The sequence below is a fragment of the Rhinatrema bivittatum genome, chromosome 2 (genome assembly GCF_901001135.1).
Source record: "Rhinatrema bivittatum chromosome 2, aRhiBiv1.1, whole genome shotgun sequence".
NCBI classification, from domain to species: domain Eukaryota; kingdom Metazoa; phylum Chordata; class Amphibia; order Gymnophiona; family Rhinatrematidae; genus Rhinatrema; species Rhinatrema bivittatum.
The window spans coordinates 532,587,659-532,602,282 of NC_042616.1; the positions used below are offsets into that span (position 1 = coordinate 532,587,659).

The following is a 14,624-nucleotide window of genomic DNA, read 5'->3' on the forward strand; positions in this document are numbered from 1 at the left end:
TCTTGAAGTCGATCTGTCATATCTAAAAGTATGTCACTCACTAGTGGGTCAGTGCATGCTTCAGGGGACATTGACTCAACATCCTGTTCTGATACTGTCTCATCTAAGACAGGTAAAATTATCCACTGACTGTCCAATTCCCCTTTTAAGCTCATTCTTTCTAAAATAATTATAGAAAGCGGTTCTTCAAACTCACACAAAACTTGATCAGATGACTCAGTTCTTAAACGTTTCAATTTTGTAACTACACCCGCTGGGCTTAAGGCATCTTCTACACTTGCTAAAGATATTTCAGGATTTACAGAACTCAGAATAACAGATCTATCAGGAATACAATCATAGTACTTGCAATACTCCATTTTGTATGAGAAAGAAACAAAGAGAATACTGTGCTCACTTCACTAATGATGCTGGGTCGCTCAGTAGCAGGTCAGACAGAGAGAAGAGAAAAAAAAAAAACACTGCCCCACGTTGATGCGCCAGAATTTGTTGTAACCCTTAAAGTTCAATTTTCTTTATGACTCCTTGTGTCTGAAACCTGCACTTTGATTCCCAACCCAGTATCAGAAATGAATCCACACGCTCTTTAGTGAGTAACAGTTTTATCTTTACTGGAATGAATGACTGAAATAAATCTGTTCACTTCCTAAGCATCTGCATTTATCATATAAACACATGTATATAGTACAAGAGAAAACTCAACTTTGTCATAAACTCATGTTAAGTATTTCAACCAGAATCAGCATGTGATATAGCACCCGACCTTAAGCAGTCTCTGAACAAGCAAAGTCCCAGATTGTATCCTACTGTGTGTCCATTTGAATTTAGAGCTGAAGAGGGCGTCAGTACTGCTGCTTCAACTGCCAAATCCACAATACAGCAGCCTCTATCCAAAAGAAGAGCTTCAAATCCTGACAGGGCACAGTTCAACTACTCCCAAGTCGTCCACAGCAGGGTTCCAGAAAAGAGAACCTTAATCAGCACAGATAATATTTATTAGTTCAGAGCAGGGCAGGAACTCTGTTCAAGCTGAGCAGTGATCTGTTCGCACACGCTCAATACAATCAAATTTTTATACATCTCTTTAGGTAAAGTAAAAAACAACTTCAATACATCTCAAAACAATGTTAACTAACATAAATACATTACACATGAATACAATTATAGAGGGCTGCTCACCTTAATCAGCACAGATAATATTTATTAGTTCAGAGCAGGGCAGGAACTCTGTTCAAGCTGAGCAGTGATCTGTTCGCACACGCTCAATACAATCAAATTTTGAATCTCCTTTCCCCCCCCTCAGCTCTTAAAGAGACAGCACTCTATTGTCAGTCTTTTCATGTCACAATGATGATTCAACATTTCTCTGCCCTAGTTCCTAGAGGTATGTTACACATGCTTTTGAGATTAGTTTGTCGTTTAATGGTTAGATCCAGTTGATACTAATAGCCTGATCTTGAATGTCTCCTTGAAACCTTCTCAGGCTTGGTCTGGAAAAATGAATTAGTATGAAAAGAGCAATGTTCGAAGAGTCTGTGACCATCTGAGTTCATTTTTCAGATGCCTTAGTATCCTAGGCGTGTATTCCAGGAGTTATGGTTAGTTCTTGCTCTCGCACAGAAGTCATCAAGCTGATAAAGATGTTCGTTTATGGGGATCATGCAAATGGAGGTATTGAATTCATTAATGAATTGAGTTTTTATTTCAGAGGAAATATTAAGGGTTGAGGTGAACGCAATCACAAGATTAGCTGGGAAGGGGGCTTTAATTAATGAAGGCACATTTTGTCCAACTCTATGCAATCATTCTAATAATTAATTCTAATATTGCTATCCCTAATTTCTGCTTTTATATATAACACCCATATTTGCAATTGGATGAGAACTTTCAAATTATGTCCAAGTTAGTTGTACTGACAAGTTTCTTAAATTTGTATTTATTTGTACAGTTTTCACAGTGGATTGTACAGTGTTCTTTTTCATGAAAATAATCTTCTAGTCTTCGCTGAAATGGACAGTCTTTTGAGGTAGAATAAGTGCATGAGGTCAAACTACATTGGTGGATGTCTGAATATTAGAGAGGTAATTTTCACAAGGTTTGTTTTGCCAATAAATGGGTGTTCACCTGCAGATTCATGTCTTCCAAGAATTGCCCCCCTCCACTCCTAGTGTGGCGAATGGGAGTGGTATTGAGGGTGGTACTGGGGACATTCTTGCAAAGTTTGCACAGGAAGCTTATTTCTAGCTCCCCATGCATACTAAGTTCTCAGCAGGGGTGTTTGTACCTGCCAACTCTGCGGTGGTTACATACGTCCTTAAAGAGCAAGAAAATTTCAAAAGGAAACTCCACAGAGAGTTTACATTTGAAAATGAGTTTACAGGCCTCTGGGCATACAATAGTCATGGACCTGCATGCTCTGGGTAACTGAAAATCTCTCCATAAGATACCACAGTATGGAAAGTGGCTGAATGAAAGTTGCCATTTAATTCAATTGCAGATTCCCATTAAGTCAAGCATCTTGTGGCTTCTTGCAAAACGTTCTGCATTCCACATACTGCAAGTCTTCTCACTCTCTGGATGATAATAGGGTTAGTGGTAAAACATTAATAAGATGATGGCTTTTTATGTATCTTGAGTCCCTTGAGTGCTCTCTACTTATCTACAAGGTATTCTGAGAGGTTCTGTTTTGAAAGCCTCCATCTAGGAGTGGTAATGATTTTGTGTGAATCTGTGATTCCATTATAAATTCCAAGCTTTTTAATAACCAGGGCTAACGCTGTCCACATACATCGTTTTCATCAATGGAAAGCAGATTTATTTGTAACTGTATGACTTTTCATACAGTAATTTGATAACCATAATGCCAATAGGTTAATCATATTGATGAAGTACCCAGAGAGAATGTATTTAACGCAGCTTACCCTCTGGAAACGTGACCTGATTTACTGTGAACCTTTTCACCTTTAGTGGCAAGGGAATAGCTGCTAGTTTGGCCTGGTGTTCAAATATATAATTCCACAGGCTGGCATACAACCCAAGGGCAATATTACCACTGCAAGATTGATCTGAATTAACAAGGTAGAAAAAAGACCCAGTCTAATAAGCAAAGAAAATGTACAGTCACAAAATAAACAGCAATTTAAATAAATGTATTTCTTTTAGGAGACTCCGTATGAATGCCAGTTATGGTATAAATTCAAAATTTTCCTAATATATTAAGGTCTATATTTACTCAATTTTTTTTCCCATTCTGTGTCTAAGGGAAAAATGCTTAGTAAATAACCCCCATAGTTGTATTTATATATATCTAATTTTATTAAGCTAGTATTTTTTTTATAAATTAAAAAAATCTTTAACTAAACCATGACTAATACTACATGACTTAAAATTGTGTGTAATAGTAGAATTATAATAGTATTTTCGACAAGTTTTGTTTTGATTTTAAGATATTTTAGATTTGAGAGAACTGACCAATGTGCTGGGATCCTGAGTCTGGTTCCCTGATTTGAACTTTTAAACAGCAGAGTGAAATGTCATTTTTACTGTGTTCAGAACCCCAGCTTCCATCTAAAAAAATCACAGGAAGTTCTCAAAGTTTCAGGAGATCAAAAAACCCCCAAAACACTAAATTTTGTGTAAATTCTTATGAATCTCAAAATGAACCGAGTCACAGGTTTTGCATTTTGACTATTCTCATACTACCAAAGACTTGAATATCATTACTGACACTTAGCATGACCATTAATCAAAGTGACGAAACCTCCACTGTGGTTGATGTCACTCTTTTCCTAAGATGTGTGGTCATGCAGCATTTTGGAATCTTTTTAGGACAATTTTCAGAGCTAATTAGTAGAGATGTGAATCAGAACCGGAATCGGTTCGGATTCCGGTTCCGATTCACATGTGGGTTTTTTTTCATTGGGCCTGATCGCGGTTTTGTTTATCGGCTGCGCCCGAGCCGATAAACAAAAAACCCACCCCAACCTTGTAAAACTAATCCCTTTGCTTCCCCCACCCTCCCGATTCCCCCAAAAACATTTTACAGGTACCTGGTGGTCCAGTGGGGGTCCCGGGAGCGATCTCCCGCTCTCGGGCCGTCGGCTGCCACTAATAAAAATGGCACCGATGGCCTTTGCCCTTTCCATGTGACAGGGTATCCGTGCCATTGGCCGGCCCCTGTCACATGAAGGGAGCACTGGATGGCTGGCACCATCTTTAAACCTATTGGACTGTAGAATAGATTAGTATGGAAACATTGACTCTAATTGTTTTAGGTGATTTTAGCATACACACAGGTGGGGGGGGGGGCGGGGGATCAGCTTGCCAGGTGGACACCCCCTTTCCTGTGGCTTTCCTGCTTCTGCTGCTGCTGCTGCTACTTTGAGTGGAGGACAGGGTCCTAAGGCTAATACTCGCGTCCCCTAAGACCAGAACTAATGAGTGCTGGTTTGGAAAATCATGGAGCATACCATTGTTTGAAAGATGGCCCAGTACCTACCTTCTATTTTTGACCTTTCAATAATGAATGCATTCTGCAAAATACTGATCCGCCATAACTATAAAATGCTTCCACACCTCTGATGTTTTGCGGGATCTCCATTCTGCATCCTTGGGTGCTGCTGCTGGGGCTGGAATTGAGACGGGACCAGGAGGTAATAGGCCAGGGGTGTCTTTCACACTTTCAGCTGCCTACTGATCCTGGGGTGTCCTTTGCTCTGGTAGGGGTCATTTACTGTCTGCGGCTGCTCACTGGCTATCACGCTGGTAACTGGGTTTTCCAAACCCTCCACAACTGCTAAACTTTCAATATCTCCTTCCTCTAATTCTTCAAATCTTCACATGATTCAGCTGAATTAGTAGGTTCTGCAAAAATCTTTTGCAGACACTAATTGGACTGGAACACAGAGCACTGTGCTGGGTTTAACTGATGCCCTCCTTATCCTTTTCATTTGCTTCTGCCCTCCTCCATGGCTACTTGTGATGGCCCCAGGTATCTCTGAAGGGAGAACCTGCTCTTTTCCTCTCCCCTTGCAACATTTGCCTCTTGTTGCCAGTGACATGTTGGAATTTATTGAAATAGATCACTAGTGGACACACAAAGACATCAGAATGGCCAGTCACTCTTGTCAAAAGGAGAGTACAGTGAGTGAACTAATGGTGCTTGCCAAGTGACTCTGCACACTAATAGATGTATTTTAAAAGCCCATTTGCACGCACATGCATGCTTCTATATAAAATTGTGCGCACATGTATGCTCAGTTAGCCTATTTTGTGTTATGCATGCATATCCGCGCGCATGTTATAAAATGGCCACGTCTCTGGACATGAACATGCATAAGTGCATACATGTGCGCTCATGCGCCGGTATTAAAGTTGTCATCTAAGAAAATTAGTCAAACTTAGGGCAATAGTCACACTTAAAAGAATTAGGGGTAGATTTTAAAAGGTTGTGTGCATGCGTCCATGTGCGTGCAGTACCCGGCTCGTGCACTTGGACGCCCGATTTTATAACAAGTGCGCACAAAGGGGTGCACGATTCTGCAACTTGCATGCACCGACGCCCGCGGCCTTCCCCCGTTCCCTCCCAGGCTGCTCCAATTGCGGAGCAGCCTCAGAGGGAACTTCCTAACCTAACCTACCTTCCCCTTCCCCTAACCCTCCAGCCCCTTAGCCCTATCCTAACCCCCCCCCCCAACCTTAATTTTACCTGTTTTGCCTGCCTCTGGGCAGGTGCAAGTTGTGGGCGCCAGCACCCTGCAGGCACATGGTCCTCTGACAGCGGCAAATGGCCGCTGTGCCGGAGGCCTCTGGCCCCACCCTGCCCTGCCCCCCGGACTGCCCCACCCCACCCCCTCCCCACCCCTTTTTCGAAGCCCTGGGACATATTCGCATCCCGGGTCTTTACACACTTCACCGGTCCTTTCTAAAATAGGCCTGGCGCGCATAACCCCACCTATGCGCATAAATCCAATGGATTTACTTGTGCAAGCTTTTGAAAATCTGCCCCTTAGTTTACTGTCACACTGACTGTTTTACACAGAGAAAGCTGCAGACTGCCTCTAAGTCACTGCAGTGCGTAAATATTCCACACAATACAGGAAACAAAAAGCTTTCCTGATTCATTGGCACAGTATTGACTGTAGTGGTAGTCTTACCCTGATAATAAACACTGTGAGGTTATTTGATTAAGTGTGGGAGTGGGAGAGAGAGAGAACCTCTGTAGGGAGCAAGCTGTCATTCTACTATTTATACCACTGTAAGAGGGGGCACTATTAACTAGGGGTGAGGTTTGGAGTGGGGAGGGGGCAGTTTTACACACATAGTCAGAGGTACGAACAGCAAAGGTGCCATCAGTGAAGATTTTCTGTCATTTGGAGTGATGAAAGGTAAAAGAGGAGTTGATTTGTACAATGTACTCTCTACCTAGTTTGATTGCTAGGTAGAGAGTACATTGTACAAATCAACTCCTCTTTTACCTTTCATCACTCCAAATGACAGAAAATCTTCACTGATGTCAACTTTGCTGTTCGTACCTCTGTGTATGAAAAACTGTCTCCCGAAACCTATCTCCACCCCACCCTTCAAAGCTCACCTGCATTAATAGTGCCCCTTTTACAGTGGTATAAATAGTAGAGTGACATATTGGTCCCCATAGAGGATTTTGTTTTCTCTTTCTCTCTTTATTTCTCTCTCTCTGATATACTTTGCCACATAGCAGAAGCTCCTGGTTAAGTTATCCTGATATGATTTTCTGGCTAACTGTCTCAGCCGGATAATGGCTGAATATCTACCTCTGTAACTCTTTCACAGAAATCACAGACTTTATCCTGATAGTAGGTAGCAAGCCAAACCACAGTGTCTGTGAGTGACTCTAACTGAACACTTTGCTTTCTCCTGTATATTAATCTCAAAAGAATTTTATAAGCTTTTTGTTAACTTTAAAGTTTGAAGCCAGGTAGTAGCCTTACCATTGTGGACTGACCACTCCCTTATTAAATTTGCGGTAAATTTATTGTATTATTTAGAAAAAGCCTCGCAAAAACATATCCTTATTTTTGGAACAGAGCTAAAATGTCAGGAGAGAATCTGTCTCCCCTGTTTCACCGGCGTGTCTGTCTAATAATGTGGGAACATCAGTGGAAATTTGAAACAATGCTTTGAAGAATACCATTGATTCCTTTGCCCCTGTAAAGTACTGTGTCTGTATTAAAAAAAAAAAAAAAAAAGAGAGTGCCTTGGTTTTCTGATAAATTACATGCCTTGAAATGCTCTGTATGTCAGATGGAGAGAAAATGGAGGAAAATGTAGCTTGAATCTGACAAGTTTAGCTGTTAAACTTATCTGCTCTATACTGCAGGATGATTATGGACACCAAGAAGGCTTTCTTTCCTATCTTATCTGTTAAGAGTTCAGCCGGAGAACTCTTTTATGTTGTTAACCATGGACTAGTCCCTTCTAAACAATGTTTGTCAATGGTTGTTAATGACCTTGACTGTCTTGATTTTGCTGCCTTTTTTAACTGAAAAAAGATTACTAACCTCTAGAAGTCCATCATCTTGTTTTGTTGTATTTTTGATTCAAGGCCAAATATTATAAATTAAGTTTTTGACTCTTTTGCATGTATTACATGAGAAGAAAGCTTAGATATTCTTAATAATATTGGACCTATTATTTGTCAGCTGGTTGATGCATCTTACGGCTATTGACCTTGTAGGACCAAATATTCTTAAAAAAGGAACATTTGGACCAGAATAACTTAGTGAATTACTATGTGCAATATCGTTTATTTGGAAAAGGTCATTGATAAAACAATGCCCCTGCAGCTAGAATCATTCTTAGTAAAACAAATTTGACTAGATCTTTCCAGTCCTGGTTGGTCAGATTTGAGACTGAAACAATTGATCTATTAAACAACCTCTGCTTAGAACTATAAGGGTAATTTGATTTTACTGGTATTATTGGACCTTTCAGTACCTTTTGATAACCTTGACCAGAACATTTCAATTACCTGAAATAATATAGATAAGTATTGGAGGATTGATTCTTAGTAGGCTGAGGTCCTTTATTGCAGAACACAATATACGGTGGAAAAGGAATCAAGGCACCTCTTAATAGTTGTCAAGAGTAAATTTTGGCAAATAAGAAAAACATGGAGTATGTCATCTTTTGGATTCATTATGTCTAGTGACAATTATATATGCCCTAATAACATCCAGAATTGATTACCATAATTCTCTGTATAATGAGCTACCCTTGAGAATTCGTAAGAAGCTGTAGTGGATTTAAAATGTGGCTGCATGGGTGTTAACTGGTAAAAGGCACAGCCAACATATTACCATGGTTTTAAGACAATTTCAATTGTTGCCTGCTTATACAAGTCTCTAATCAATTGAGGTTGGCCTTTTAAGGCCATGAATGGCTTTGGGCTGGGTCAGACCAAGGTCCATTGAGCTCAGCAGCCTGTCTCTGATAGTAGCCAATCCAGATCGCAATTATCTGACAGATCCCCTAAAGAAGATCTAATTCCTGTTACCTATCCCAAGGGATAACAATAACTTTTTTAGATTACCTGACTATTAATGTGTTATCGACTTTTTCTCCAGGAACTTGTCAAACGTCTTTTAAACCCTGCTATGCTAGTGGCCTTAACCACATCTTCTGGCAACAGATTCCAGATTCGCTGAGCCGAGCAGCCTGCCTCCGGAACTTTTTTTTTTGTGTCCCCCCCCCACCTTTCCCTCCCTTCCCCTATCTAACTCACCCCCCGGTCCTAACTAAATCCCCTCCTACCTTATTTCGTGGAGTTATGACTGCCTCTGGCAGGTGTAACTTGCACGCGCCGCTGGCTCCCTGCCCCGGCACAGGCCGTTGTGCCAGAGCACTTGGCCCTACTCCCAGCCCGCCGCCATGCCTCCGGCCCCGCCCACGGCCCGCTGCCATACCCCCAAACACGCCGCTGGCCAGCCCCTTATTCAAAGCCCCGGGATTTACGCGCATCCCGGGGTTTGCGCGCTCCGCCGAGCCTATGCAAGATAGGCTCGGCGCGTTCATGGGGAGGCAGGGGTAGGTTTTCGGGGGTTGCGCATGTATCTTACGCACGCAACCCTTTGAAAATCTACCCCTATTCTTTTTTGGGCCATTCCTAATATTCTGTTTGCTTTTTTGACAGCAACTGCACACTGAGCCAAGAATTACAATGTATTGTCCACATGGACTCCAAGGTCCTTTTCGTGAGAAGTAACTTCCAACAGAACCCAGCATTGTGAACCTGTAGTTGGAATCATTTTTTCCTATGTGCTTCACTTTGCACTTTTTCACATTAAATTTTATCTGCCATTCAATTGCCCATTCTCCTAGTCATATAACTTCTGGAAAGGGGAACAACCAGTGAAGTGATCATATATACAGATGGGGCCGGATTTTAAAAGGGTTACGCGCATAAGGTACGCACGTAACCCTTTTAAAACCCCCCTGCGCGCGCCAAGCCTATTTCGCATAGACTCGGCAGTGCGTACAAGCCCCGGGGATGCGCACAAGTCCCGGGGCTTTGCAAAGGGGGCGTGTCGGGGGCCTGTCGGGTGGGCAGGGCGAATTTTGGGGTGTTCCGGGGCATGTCAGGGGCGTGGCACCAGCCCAGGGGCGTGGTCGAGGCCTCCGGACCAGCCCCTGGGTTGGGTGAAGGCGCGCCAGCAGCCCGCTGGTGCGCGCAGAGTTATGCCGGCCAGCATAACTTCAGCAACAAAGGTAGGGGGAAGGTTTAGATAGGGCCGGGGGGGGGTGGGTTAGATAGGGGAAGGGAGGGGAAGGTGCGGGAGGGTAGAAGAAAAGTTCTTCTACCCTCGGAGCGACCTCGGAGGGAACGGGCAGCGCGCGCAGGGCTCAGCGCCCGCAAGTTGCACAAATGTGCACCCCCTTGCGCGCGTATCTTATAAAATCCAGTATGCTTTTGTTCGTGCCTAGTGCGCGAACAAAAGTACGCGTGCGTGTATATTTATAAAATCTACCCCATGGTGTCAATATGTTTTATGGCTGCATGTTATACGGCTGTTAAACAAAATAGCACAGCACTCAGAACTGGTGCCATTGTTTAAACCAGGAGGTGTAGAGCAGTAGCAACTGGGGTCTGCTCCTGCCCCTTTTTCTACAGAGACCCCTGCGGAAGAGGAATGGGGAGGGCCGCGTTGGCATTTTATTTCTAAAAAAAAATCCTTTATGAAATACTAGTGCATGCAGACTGTGCCGCTATGTGGGAAGTGATAAAGTTACCCTCCCTATCGTTAGCCTAGCCTCAGATAAAGATGCCATGGTGGAAATACAGAGTTTAGATTCAAGATTTAGAGTAATTTAATTTATCTTATTTTCATTTAAAATCATTAGTATTTATGTAATACTTTTTCCTACTCATTTATATTTTCATTTTTGAGAATTCTAAGTTTATTTATGATGTTTGCTTGATTCTAGCACTTATATTGAATTCACTTTTCATGCAGATTTTTTTAGGCATGTTTTCTCTTTTGTAATTTCTTTCTCCCTTCCTATAGAGGATTTATTTTAAAAGTTTGACAGATATGTACAAAAATAAGTTTTGACTATCTTTATGAATTCCCTCTTCTTCATACTTTGTTCTGCCAGATATATTGTCTTCATTTGCTTACATCATAAATGACATCATAATAAAAAAAAATAACAAACAAACAGTTGTTTGCCCTGAAAAATATATCACATGTGGAACCTATGAAATAAAATGACCAAACAAGCCCTAGCTAAACTGGTGTTTTCCTTTGATACTATTTTTTATGGGATACAGAAGGCCTCACAAGCTGTTTACATGTGACTTTTCCTCTTTACGCTGCAGTGACTTCATACTCTTAAACCAGAACAATCAGAAGCTGATGTTATTAGTGTATACCTTTTGCCCCTGCAGGATGAAGACTGTTGTCCTGGCCGAGAATGATAGTATAAAGGTGTAGTTGTGTGACCAGGGTAACAAGTTCTCAGATGGAACCCACAGGGGTGCAGTTCAGTTCCTTCCTCCCAAACAGTTCTCCCAAAGACACAGGGGTCCACAACCCACCCAGCCAAGTCTCCTTAGATTAAGAGCGGAGGCAAGGATAAACGCATAAAAGGCTAAACTTCTCTTTCAATAGAAGCAAATTTAACAATTTTATTTCAAACAATAGCTTTCTCCTTTTAGCAAACAATACTATTTTTTTTTCTTATTCTATAAAATGTGCATATAAAAATAAATTCTTTCACTTTTCTTTATTTTCTGTTAGAAACCATCACTTTAATAAAAGCCAAAACAACAAATAAACGTAAAGCACAGAACTCAGGTCTCACGATTCTATAAAATTATCAAGCATTACAGTCAGATAAGTATTGGCTCATATTCAACTCAGCATTTGCATATTAATACTTTATGTCAAGAACCGAATCTTTGTGTGATCTGTTTTCCAGGTAAAAGAGAAGTTTTCTTCTTGGAGTTCTCATTCAGGTCAGTGTATACTTTTGTTTTTTTGCTTCCTTTCTGTCCTTGTGTTTTCTATGTGTGTCCCCTCTTTTCCTTTATGTTCTTTTCTTTCTTCTCTCTCTTTCTTTCTTTTTTTTTTATTTTCTTGTTTGTATTTTGTGTATTTATCAGCTGAAGCCTGTCTATATCATGGAGGTGTATACAGTTAGCTTGAGTTTTTGTTCCTGGTCCCAGAATGGTAGAGAAAGTTCTTGCAGGTTTGGATGTCCTTCTTTGGTTCTTCTTTCCCGTTCTTCTCCCTACTATCCTAAACCTAACAAATTAATAAGAGAGGCTTCCTCCCTGCACCGAGCTTCTTCTGCAACCTGAATGTGACAAGTTCCTCCAGTGTTTTTGTCCTCGACGACTTAGTGAAAACTATGGGGCGGATTTTCAGACTCCGCGAATAGGCCTACTTTTGTTTGCGCTCCAGGCACAAACAAAAGTACGCTGGATTTTAGCAGATACGCGCGGAGCCGCGCGTATCTGCTAAAAACCTGGATCGGCGCGCGCAAGGCTATCAATTCTGTATAGCCGGCGCGCGCCGAGCCGCGCAGCCTACCCCCATTCCCTCCGAGGCCGCTCCGAAATCGGAGCGGCCTCGGAGGGAACTTCCTTTTGCCCTCCCCTCACCTTCCCCTCCCTTCCCCTACCTAACCCACCCACCCGGCCCTGTCTAAGCCCCCACCTTACCTTTGTCGGGGGATTTACGCCTCCTGCACGCCAGCGGGCCTCTTGCGCGCCGGGCCACGACCTGGGGGTGGGTACGGAGGGCGCGGCCACGCCCCCGGACCGCCCTGGGCCGTAGACACGCCCCCGAAGCCGCCCCAAAACGCTGCCGACAAGCCCCGAAAATGCCGCGACGACCGGGACCGCCCCCGACACGCCCCCGACACGCCCCCCTCGGAGAACCCCGGGACTTACGCGAGTCCCGGGGCTCTGCGCGCGCCGGTAGGCCTATGTAAAATAGGCGCACCGGCGCGCAGGGCCCTGCTCGCGTAAATCCGGGCGGATTTACGCGAGCAGGGCTCTTAAAATCCGCCCCTATGTGTTTAACTAACTAAAAAAAAGAAGACAATTTGAATATTCCTACACTATGAGAATGAACAAAGTTTCTTCCCATTCACAGCTTTACTTAAGCTGTTGTAAAGTTTTTCTTCTATTCAGTAGTTCCTATTCCCCTATGGCCATTGAATGTAGTACTGTGACCTTGTCTGAGCTTACATTAGTAAGAAGGGGTAGGATTCTTTTTCTTTAATCTCTTCTCAGCTTTTATCTACAAGCTAACCAGTTAGTGTCATGGACCTCAGAGTAAGGCTGACTAAGGTGGTGAGCTTCAAGAACTTTACTTCTTTCTTTAATAAATGTCTCCTTCTTATTGCATGTGAGACCTTAGTCATACATTTTTCCAGTCTCAAATCACTAAATAATGCTGCTTAAATTCACCGCAGAGCAGCAGTTCTTTTAATATTACTGCCCACTCCCTTATGTTGCCTGGACGGGAACCACTGCTTCTAACATACATATTAGACATTCACATTCTATAATGTTTCCCCACCATCATTTCTCAGTTATAATGTGTTTATTATTTATTTAAGGCCTTTAGGGACTGAGCACCAAGACAGTGCTTCTGCCCTCTAAGAATTCAGCTTTCATTCTCTCTATCAGTTCAAAAACTGTCATTGGATTTTTTTTCTCTCTTATCCACAGGTTGTTTTTCTTACAGTCTTATGTTCCCTAGGGAATGGCTTCAGAATTATACTTGCACTGGATTCCCGAGTGATTTGGGGCCCTCTAACTGAGACTCTTTCTGGACCAGGCCATTCCATCACTGTCCCTTCTACAGCCACAGGGACCTGTAACAGCCTCCTGCTCACTTCAGACCTCAGACAGACCCTGCACTAGCTTCTCTTTCTCAGGGGCACACAGTCAGAATCCAGGTAATTTCTATTTTTCTTAACACTTTTAATTATTAATTTTTAATTACGAGTCTTTATACAGTGAGAAAAACTTCATAACCACTGTCGTGAGCAGAAATGGTGTGACAAGAAAGCTCACTTGGGTACTGGCCTGAGGGCCAATCCTTTTGGAGGCGCTTCCTATGCCAAGGAAAATGTCTTGGAAAAAGTTGCTGTGAAGGTTAAACAGCTCAACTCTGTCATCAGGAAGTGTGTTCGAGTGCAACTGATCAAGAATGGCAAGGAAATTACAGCTTTTGTCCACAGTGATAGTTGCTTGAACTTCACTGAGGAAAATGATGAAGTTCTGGTTGCTGGTTTTGGTCATGCCAGTGATGCTGTTGGTGATATTCCTGGTGTCCGATTCAAGGATGTAAAAATAGCCAATGTTTCCCAGTTGGCCTTGTATAAAGGCAAGAAGGAGAGGCCAAGATCATAAACTTTTGATAAAACACTTCCTTTATGACTAAAACCCTGACTGTTGATAGAGCAGGAGCACAGATGTAATGCTCACCTCCCCCAGGCCTAGTAAAATACCCAAAACATAAAAAAAGGGAAGGAACATTAAAAAGAAAAATAGAGCATGATTGAGAAGTATGTACGAGTGTGTTTATTACAAAGGTTTCTGAAAGGTAAGTGGAAAAACAGAACAGAGTTACTGTAAAGTTACTGCTACACCAGGTGATTCTGAGCAGCTTAGTTTAACAGGTGTAAGACTGGAACATATGTCTGAAAGAAAACTCACACACGATGAGCAAAGAAAGATGTGTTGAAGAGACAAATGAATTATCACAGCCCAGATATCTCAGTCAGCCCTGCCAAAGAGGTTTTGACAAATGATTAGCTTAGAAGTAAAAGCTGACCAGAAACAAAAGAAAGTGACAGTAACTTTCCCCACACTCCCATCTCTTCATGACAAACAAAGTTTCAAAATTAAAATTTAAGGCAATAGAGAAGCACTCATCTGTGAGCAGCAAAATCATTAAGTATCAAAGTAATAGCAACTCTGTAAGTTACGGGCTGCACCCCAGCACGGATGTGTGAGCGCCGCAAATAACCAGGTGCCCGATGCACCTGTGCTGGTGGCCACCCCCGCCGCGCCCGCGCCGTACTTGAGCTCGGTGGGAGGGCAGGGGTCTGACCTCCTTCCCCTCCAC

The 14,624-nt window shown here is 42.6% G+C and overlaps 1 protein-coding gene across 1 annotated transcript; it reads left to right on the forward strand.

Moving 5' to 3' along the window:
* Positions 1–1,595: 1,595 nt before the first annotated feature.
* LOC115083346 (40S ribosomal protein S23-like) lies at positions 1,596–13,906 on the forward strand. Its single transcript, XM_029587146.1, has 2 exons — positions 1,596–1,671; positions 13,515–13,906. Exons 1-2 carry the CDS (start codon positions 1,596–1,598, stop codon positions 13,904–13,906), a joined length of 468 nt encoding a protein of 155 aa, XP_029443006.1.
* Positions 13,907–14,624: the final 718 nt, after the last annotated feature.

What these genes read in the sequence shown, in the direction of transcription:
- LOC115083346 (XM_029587146.1), top strand. Translation starts at nt 1,596, where the DNA reads ATGGTTAGTTCTTGCTCTCGCACAGAAGTCATCAAGCTGATAAAGATG. An exon ending in TGGGGATCATGCAAATGGAG is followed by an intron (nt 1,672 to 13,514) that starts GTATTGAATTCA and finishes TTATACAGTGAG; the next exon opens with AAAAACTTCATAACCACTGT.